This window comes from Cariama cristata, unplaced genomic scaffold (assembly GCF_000690535.1).
Source record: "Cariama cristata isolate BGI_N322 unplaced genomic scaffold, ASM69053v1 scaffold14069, whole genome shotgun sequence".
Classification (NCBI taxonomy): domain Eukaryota; kingdom Metazoa; phylum Chordata; class Aves; order Cariamiformes; family Cariamidae; genus Cariama; species Cariama cristata.
The window spans coordinates 18,799-28,434 of record NW_009634115.1 but is presented as its reverse complement, the minus strand read 5'-3'; the positions used below and the strand labels follow the sequence as shown (position 1 = coordinate 28,434).

At 46.3% G+C, this 9,636-nt stretch overlaps 1 protein-coding gene across 1 annotated transcript in view; it reads right to left on the bottom strand.

The window, feature by feature from the left end:
* Window positions 1–7,902: 7,902 nt before the first annotated feature.
* Window positions 7,903–9,636, bottom strand: part of SELE (selectin E) — a 4,064-nt gene continuing 2,330 nt past the window's right edge. Inside the window, exons 5-8 of the mRNA XM_009707047.1 lie at window positions 9,026–9,211; window positions 8,733–8,918; window positions 8,028–8,167; window positions 7,903–7,995 (exon numbers count right to left, since the gene is read on the bottom strand). Of these exons, the coding sequence (XP_009705349.1) occupies window positions 7,903–7,995; window positions 8,028–8,167; window positions 8,733–8,918; window positions 9,026–9,211 (605 nt within the window). The remainder of the gene's footprint in view (window positions 7,996–8,027; window positions 8,168–8,732; window positions 8,919–9,025; window positions 9,212–9,636) is intronic.

Below are 9,636 nucleotides of genomic sequence, written 5' to 3'. Positions count from 1 at the left end.
GGCCATCCGGATCAGACTCCAGTCTGGGAACAGCCCTGTGACACAGAGAGCATACCCTGCTCTCCATCCAGGGACCAACCTGGGGTCCCTGGTACCAACTGGGGCAAGGGAGGAGGAGGCAGTACAGCGAGGACTGGAGAAGGCCCTTTCTCTGTATCTTAGGACAGGGCTTTCTAGGACTACCCCCACTGTCCTTCTGCTCAAACCGTATCATTTCCCCATGGGATATCTTGGTTGTTCATACAAAGCCAGCATTTCACTATGTCTGATTTTTATGTTATCTGGATTGTTTGTGCTGACATGAGATAAGGTGAAGCGGGGACATTGCTGTTTCATGCAGTGTGGGCTGTGCTGTATTTTCCTCTTGGTTTAGCCCAGGTTGGGCTTAATTTCCCAAGATCCCAAAGTGAATATATCCTGCCTGATTGCAGCCCCTCCTTTCCCAGAAATCATCCCGTGGAATAAGCCCTGAACAAAGTGTTTCGTTTCTCCCCTTAACCCCTTTTTCTTCCACCCAAATGCTCTGTGACCCAAGGCCTGATCCAGAAGGCATGGATTCAGTGCAATTCCCTCTTCCTGCCCACTCAGAGGCTGTCAAAAGCCCAAAATGATAGCACTGGAGTGCCAGAAGCAAGCAAGTCACCTGTAATTTCACACCTGCCATCACTGCTTTCATGGCAGCTGGCGAGGCGAGAAGTTGATGAAGGTCCCACTTGGCCCAGGCTGAAAGTCAAAGCAACTGTTGGGCTTTTCAGGGAATGTCCTTCCCTGAAGTAGGAAAGCAGGTAGAAAACCTGCTGGCAGCTGCCCGGGGGCATCTGCTGCCTGGCTGAGGAGGCATTTGTGCTTTTTGCACGCTGTCCTGTTCTTGGCAGTAACTTTCCTGAGCTGGAAAAAGCATTGGCCATCATCAGCTGTGGAAACATTTTCTGGGCTGTGGATTTCTTTCTCACCACTGGAGTCACAGCTGAACTGTGTTGGCCAAGTCTGTCTCCCTTCTAGGTGAGGTTTAATAGTGCCAGCTGAGTAGCGATAACCATCCAGCAGGTTTTGACTTCACTGGTCAAATCTAACCTGCAATTTTGCTCATTTCTCCCTAAAGGCATGCATGAGAGAGGCTGGAAACTAGGCTAGGGAGTTCCACAGTACAACTGTGCAAATGCTATGACAGGCTGGGCTCTGATGCCTGCTTTTCTGCCCTCCATCAAGCTTCTGCTGCTCACTACCAAGAGGAGGATGGCCTGCCTGCCCACGGACAAGCTCATGCTGTATTTCTCATTTGATGGCTCCCAGGGAGCAGCAATCTTGTGGACTTTTCTGTCTCTAACCAAGAGCTCACGATGGCAACTTGCTCCTCTACGTCTACAGGGTGAAGACCCCTCACCAAATACTCCTCACCAGCCACACATTAGCAGCATGCTCAAGCCAAGAGGAAGGAGCCAGCCCGCTGCAAGAACCAGAGGAATCCAAACAGGAGCAAGACTTAGGACAGAAACCAGACTCACAGAGGCTTGAGTATGTTGCATCGCACAGACATTCTATGTTGCAGTCTGGCCTCCTGGCCCTAATATCCTCTGACAGCTCCCAGAGCAGGAGCTGAGGAGGTTAGTGATTTGATCACGACACCAACTCCTGCGGGAGCTGCTGCTTCAAAGTCCCTGCTGCCAGTCCTCAGCAAAGCACACAAGGAGCTGCAAAGATGTGCAGTCTCCAGAGCCTGTTGCAGTGACTTATCTTCATGAGTGAAGAAGCGGTGGCCAAATGCTGGGTCTGGTCCAGCCCTCAAAAACTGGAGCTCTGGAAGGCAACTTCAGCCAGGTCCTAGTAAATGACTGCTTGTTTGATGGCTAACTGCTTATGAAAACTGAAGGCACAAACCCAATCTGGGCAGGTCCCATATTGTCCGTATCACCAAGGGCCACAGAAACACCTACCCCAAATCAAACACTACCTGTCTGTTTGAGACTTTAAGTGCAATTTTGTTTCTAAGTCCCCTTCTGTCGGACTGCAGATGTAAAAAGCTAAAGCCACCCGGCTAGCTCGGTTCATCAGGAATGTGTTAAGTTACACCACAAAAACCATCCCCTTGCCAAGCAGCAAACACGCAGAGCTGTGAAAGGACATACGTGCCTCCCAGTTAATGTCACCTTCACAGCTTCCATAGGTCATGGCACAAGCAGACATCCACTCCAAAATAAGATGCCAGGCGAGACACGGATCCTGTTCTGAACAATGCCACAGGCCCAGAGATGGCTGAGGAATTTAAGGGAAATGGAACAACAGGAAATAAAGAAAGTCCCTCCAGCAAAGACCCTGTGGACCGTCACTGGTCAGACAGCACAGCACCATATAGAGTGATACAACAGAGTTACTAAATGACTGCCTGGCCGCAAGCACTCCCATGGCCGTTCTTGCCAGCACGGGAACTATACAGAGAGCAAACAACAGAAGAGCTGTGTTCATAGGCACTGCGACAGAGACACATCCACTGCAAATAAAATGACCTCCTGAAGATCCTAAAGGCCTGGACATACCATGGCATCCTAAGTGGTAATTCATATTCTGAAGCAGGAAAAAACAATGCCAGAAAAGGACCAAGAATCAAGCAACCTGGGCAAGCACAGGCTAGGGTTTTGCCTGTGCCCTGGACTAACGTTAATTCTGAGGACAGATGTAACCTGAAAGTCACTGCAAGGAAGGAGATCCCCTTCAGGGAGTCTTTGTCTGGCCTAGGGGATATATGGGAGAGACAGAGGACTAATCCCACCCAGATGTGGTCTCAACTCCTGCTGCCTCTAGAAGTCACAAGGGATGAAGGCTTAGAGAAGGAGAGGGTACAGTTTTATAGTCTCTTTTCTGGCAATAAAGCCCCTGCAAGATCCCAGGGAAAGCTACTAGAAGCACCAGCTCTGGTCAGCAAAGGAGAAGCTGGGCTGCCCTGACTGCAGCAGGGTGGGATCCATGCTGGCCTAAGCAGCTCTCTCCAGAGGATGCTACAGGGCCATGCATATAGAGGACAACAACAAGGACAGGCTGGGGGACCCATGTGGTGGTTTAGCTCTCAAAACAGCTCCTGCAGGGATTCAGAGCAGGGCGTTTCGGGCTAATCTCTGCGTCCCCTCAGGAAACCTGAAGGATTACTGCTCTACATCTGCTCACACAGTTGGGCCCCACCTTGTCAAGGCGGGGGAAGCACTGACAGCCGCACTCAGTTCTTTAATCGGTTTGTGATAAACAGCAATGGGCCCTGTCCACTGTGGTGCAGCACTTTTTAATTGACTCCCTTGCTCACAGGCCTGACAGCTTCTCTTGAGCTTTGCCTAGAGCAGGACTGCATCTCATGGTTTATCATCAAGGGCTGGCTCCTGGCAGCAGCTACAGAGAGCCTCCTTGGCTATGGCAAGGGTTGGGGAAGGGTGGCCACAGGAGCGTCTGGCCATCACTGGTACCTAGCCAGCACCAGCCCATGGCAGAGTCTGTGGCTACAGCCCAAGCCAGGGTGGGAGTGGAGATCTCTAGACAGCAGTCACCACTAACCCCCAGAGCTGTGCTTTCCCCTCTTAGCCCATGGTCTCCCACACTCAGCTAACTGCCCAACAGACGGGGCTGTGAAAGATCTGCATGGGCTGAGGGGTTTGTGCTGTTAACTATGCACCGAGATCACCTGCTTGTTTCTTTCTGCTCTCCTCTCCCTCCTGAGCGTGCCTCTCGCTGCTGGTCCAGGCACCTGCTTTACGGGACACATCGCTGAGCCTTCCTCCTTCCTTTCAGGACTGGGGATGCTGGGCTGGGGTCCAGCTCTGGCTGTGCGAGTTCCCAGGCAGTCAGTGCCATCTGCTGGCTGCTCTGTCCTTCACCGCTATGAACACAGGGAAAACTAAGTAAGGGACAGCCTTGCTACTCAGCCAGTCTTCCCCCAACCCCTCACATTCTGCCGCGGAGGCCATATCCACAGGGCTGACCTAAATCATTTAACTGAGGTACGTTTCCAAAAAGGGAGCATTACATTTAAAACGTTTTATTAAATACTGTTACAAATAGGACAGTACATATCAGATTCCAAGTCAGAGATTTTTAATTTATGATTATAACTTAAACATAACTTAAGACAGACTTTCTCATTTCAAGTCCTTTAACAGCTTAATAAATCATACTTGCAATATATATACACACAGAAATCTCAGGCTTCCATTTTATTTGTAAATACTATGCAGGTGTGAAACACCTCTGAATTATTTTAAAATTACCTGGGCCCAGATCAATAGCCACAGACCTACTCAGGAACAACTATTTTACAATACATTTACAGTAAACAGCACAGAAATATCCACAGTAAAAACTGCACAATTAAATATTTATGTATACACCTGTATTACAGTGCATAATCCCACAGGGATGAGATAATTTCAGATCTACTTGCTGCATTCAGAAATCAGAGCACCTAGTGTAAGCACTACAATTTCTAGTGCTATTACCAAAAGAAAAAAAAAACAAATTTAAAGTCCCTAAGCTTTCTAGGACATGCAGCAGAAACCCAAATAATTGCCCATATCACTACAGGCATATTTATTGACTGAGACATCCTCTTAAAATAAACTGACTTCAACAACAAAGCAAATCGATGGTTTCAAAGCTATTCAATGAATATTTTTTCATCCTGGTTATTCTGTTTCTGCAAGTATGTATGTCTCCAGAGAAGACATTTCCAGCAGTGTAGGAAGTGATGTGAAATAATGCATGTCTTCACCTCACCTAGGTACCTTTGAGTAGACCAGAGGAGAAACCAGCCTCCTCTTTAGGCAGCAGCTTACTATTTGCTCACCATCTGGACAAGAGATGGCAAGCTCCCAGTTATGATAACTACATGACTGAATGTAGACAGTATTTTGCCAGAAGGCCAGAGTTTTACTCTCTGCTTGTCTTCAATGGAAATACCAGACAGCTTGAGTTCAAAATTTCTGAACAATAACACAGGGTCAATCATCTTGTCAGCAAGAGGTAAAAACATCTGGACAGCTGCTGATTTGCATGTGGTTTCATTCTCCGGAAATCTCTGAGACATAAGTAAAGATGGCATCAATTCCTGCAGAGAGAACAAAATTCCTCCATAAATTGGAAAATTGGCACAGATTTGTATTTGCTCTCATTTCTGAGGAATTTTGTATGCAGCAGGTAACAAAAATGCACAAAATTGTTCCTAATACTATATGCGGCTGGACAGAATGCTAAGCACAATCATCCTTAAGGAGCTGAATAACCATTTCTAAAGTAATAAATCCATCAGTCTTGTTAGGAACTTCCATGTAACGCCAAGATGCATATTAGGTACCCCACAGCACATATTGCTATTTCAGCAATTGTATATCAATTAACAGCATGCACGATTAAAAGGAAGACAATTTGTGAGGGCAGCTATCTCATGTGCTTACCTGAAACACCTGGAGTTAGACATTCTGTCCAACACTTTGGAAACTACCATCAATGGTTAGGCTCTGGCAGCTACTATAAAAAACAGAAATGAAAAGTACTTTAATGACAACTGGTTTATATCAAATGGATTTTAGCAAACTGGTTGCAGTGTTTTTCATGCTGCTTTTTGAGATGTAACTTACCTGGAAGGAGTAAATTTCTTTGCTGCAAGAAGAATAAAAAAAGACATTAGCATTTCTAGATGAAAGTCCCCTCATGAAAACTTTTTCTTCTACTAAAAAAACCTCTCATTTCTGACAAAAAGCCATTATCTAGTAACAAATCTCACAGGCGGTTATTACTGTGTGGCCACTAGCCCCATCCCAAATTCCCATTCACTTTCCCTGGCAGTAATTACCAATGAATAAAATGTTGCTTTTTTCTTCTAATTCTTGTTTTCTAAACATCTGGGTTTTACTATTTTTGATTTTTAAATGTTCATCCAAAAGCCAAACATGGCATGTAAGCAGGCTTCTTGAAAATAATTTTGGAATTTGTTTAAGTATGGGAATTCCCACTTTTTCAAAAAGCAAGGTATTCGGTTTTGGAGGGTTTGGGGTTTTTTCCCTCCACTGAAAATTTTTCAGGAAGGTAAATAAAACCAGTGGACCCAGTCCAATTGCTCACCTTTTCTTTGGAAACGTCTTGCAAGCCAAAGGAGGAATAATGCTGTGGACAACAGAGAGGTACTTGTGGCTGCTATGCCCACAGAGACATAGCTGACTTGTTCAGAAGCTGAAAGGATGAAAAAGGTTCAGTGAGATCAAGAGGCATATGTGGTCTTTGAAGCCCTCTCTACTTCTTCCTTTTCCTTGTGCTCTTCAAAAGGAACCAGAATTGCAGTTTGTAACCCTTAAGTTTTCTCCTGCTGAGACAGGACACATCCTGTACGCAAGGTAAAAAGCTGCATCCTAAAAATTATCCCACCCATTGCCAAAGCAATGGCAAGGCAACGAAGTAGCTATGCCAGGGTCTGCCCAACCTCCAGCCTCACATGACAATTTATGCTTATCTTTGATTTTTCATGTTCCAGTTCATATTTTAGCTCCCACTGTGTTGTCTTCCTCTGAGCAATCCTGGTGAGGTCAATGAAATTATTCAAGGATCTAAATTCTGCTCAAGCAAATAAAGTGGAGTTGAGCTTTTAGGACCTCAAGCAAAAGCATTTTGGGCGGGCCAAGGATATTCCCACTGAGGACAGCAACAGAGCTCTTACTGCTTTGAATGGGAAGCCAAGGCTGAGACTTCTGTCCTGTATAATTACAGCCTTTGACAGAAAAGCTCTGTGAGGTCTTTTGGCTGAAGAGTTCACCCAAGAAACTATCACACCAAATTAACAAATCTATAAATTTTCCACTGAGAAACAGACTTATGAATGCAGATTTCCCCACAAGGTTCTGTTTCTCTAGAAAAGCTTTTTTTCTTTATTCATATGGAAAAAGCTCAACATGAGAAATATTTTAATTAAAAACCAAACAAAACCAACCCCAAATCAGGTTGCAGCATTTGGTTTTAGATAAGAAATCCATGTTTTTCACCAAGACCTTTTAGGAATTTTCCTCTCTTCTTGTTTCAAAAAACATGCTGAGAGATTTTGTTGGGCTTTTTAACTCATGGACTTCACTAGAAGTTCTAGCTCACTGGTTGGTGTTACCTCCTCCACCCTTCCATACCTCATTTGACTAGAAACCTAGTGCCACCTCTCTGTGGGTAGTCACAGGTAAAATACCTTCACATGTGGGCAGACTGGCACTCCAGTTTCCTGAATGACTGCACTCAAGAACATGAGAACCATTGAGCCTCCATCCTTCTAGGCAGCTGAAATGGCAGGCTGTGTTGTACGTGAAGTTCCCAGCACCATGTACGCAATCCATAGAGCCTTTCTCAGGAGAGCTCAGTGGTTCACACTGTACAACTGAAATACAGAAAGAAACAGTTAAGAGTCTTTAAGGACTGTCCTGTCTTTGGCCCTATTTTTTGCACTAGTAGATGTACACTGTATTTTCAAATTCATTTGACTTTGGGATAGCAGCAGTTCACAGAGCCATAAGCAGGCATTTCTAAGGCAGGGCTAGTCACAGATGAAAATATGAGAGACAGCACAGAGTTTAGTTTGGAGCCAGGACCCTACAGGAATAAGGATTTCAGTGTGTTTTACAGTGACAAGAAAACTGTATTTGCCAATGCAGTAAATCTTACCTTTGCATTTTGGGATTGGCTCTGACCACTGTCCCCGTGCCGTGCACTCAATGCTGGACGGACCATCCAGGACATAGCCCTCACTGCAGCGGAAATCACAACGCGAGCGATAGGTGAGATCCGCAGGAGCACGGTCACAGGTCACAAAGCCTTCTTCTGGCCAGGTTACAGCCTCACACCTCACAGCTGCAACACACAGATCACAACAGCAATCAGCACAGATGCCTCAGGAATTCAGCATGCCAATGCTGACAGCCTCAAGTGCGCAGGTGAGCAGGAATAAGGAAGGGTACCTGCACAGGATGGCTGCTGCCTGTCCCAGGCCCCAGAAGACCGGCCCAGGCCCCATAAGACCCACACTGCAGTGTGGCTGGTCCTGTCAGGGCAAATCCTTCCTCACAGGTGAACTCGCAGGTGGTACCCCAGGTGAGCTCCACAGAGGGATGGGAGCAGTTCACAGCACCATGAGCGGGCATTTCCAAGGCAGGACAGGTCACAGCTGAAAAGCACAAGAGACAGAATAGAGCTTAGCTTGGAGTAGGTCAAGATAAACACTCTCTGAGCTGACAAGAGGACATGCTCTGCCTGGAGCTGTCCCCTACAGAACCATAGTACATCCCTTCAGACCTAGCAATGTCTGAGGAAACAGTGATTTCAGCATGTTGCACAGTGCAGCCAGAACCCTTGAACATGCACCTAAAGCATGCAAGATACCCTGGGACTGGCTTCAGATTATACTCCACAAGTGGACTGCATAAACAGACACAGGCTCCCATTTGGGGTGTAGGAATAAAGAGTTCCTGTCAGAATGCTCCACTTCAAAAGCCCGTTATCATATGTGTTGGGGACAGAGTTCCTGAGTGTTGCTTGTCAGCCTGCACTGCTGTTTCCTTTTTAATACAAGAGGCTAAATGATCCCCGCCTTGAGAGCTGCTTATGAAAAGTGCTATAAACACACTGGGGATGGCTATTACTCCTTGATTACACTTGAATGAGGAAGTCTCTTTGGACTATTCCAGCTACTCTAAGCTTTAATTGATGATTTCGAACCCAGTAAATCTTACCTTTGCATTTTGGGATTGGCTCTGACCACTGTCCCTGTGCCGTGCACTCAATGCTGGACGGACCATCCAGGACATAGCCCTCATTGCAGCGGAAATCACAACGTGAGCGATAGGTGAGATCTGCAGGAGCACGGTCACAGGTCACAAAGCCTTCTTCTGGCCAGGTTACAGCCTCACACCTCACAGCTGCAACACACAGATCACAACAGCAATCAGCACAGATGCCTCAGGAATTCAGCATGCCAATGCTGACAGCCTCAAGTGCGCAGGTGAGCAGGAATAAGGAAGGGTACCTGCACAGGATGGCTGCTGCCTGTCCCAGGCCCCAGAAGATCCACACTGCAGTGTGGCTGGTCCTGTCAGGGCAAATCCTTCCTCACAGGTGAACTCGCAGGTGGTACCCCAGGTGAGCTCCACAGAGGGATGGGAGCAGTTCACAGCACCATGAGTGGGCATTTCCAAGGCAGGACAGGTCACAGCTGAAAAGCATAAGAGACAGAACAGAGCTTAGCTTAGAAAAAACTATAAAAAGTTGGGGTTTTTTTCTTTCCTGAAACTTAGCAACGTATCCACTAAATGGAAGCAGCTTTAGAAAGGGGATCTACTATGCTGCCACTTCAGAAAGCAGATAGGAGTGGAAAGATCTCAAAATGGAAGACTGATCCTTAAGGCAAGGCTGTAAATTCATCTGCAGCTCATGACAGCAACTAGTTACAATCCAAAATTTTCCCGTTTTGACTGCTGCTTGGTGATGTTTGATGCTTTTACTTGCTTCAAACAGTAGCCTATTCTAAGCTGAACACCTCAAAAAATAATTCCTACGGTCAGGAGCAACTGGCCTGTTGTGAGCAGTCTCACAGCTAGATCATCTCCATTCCCTGTTCCCCACTAAGAGGTGGAAAAG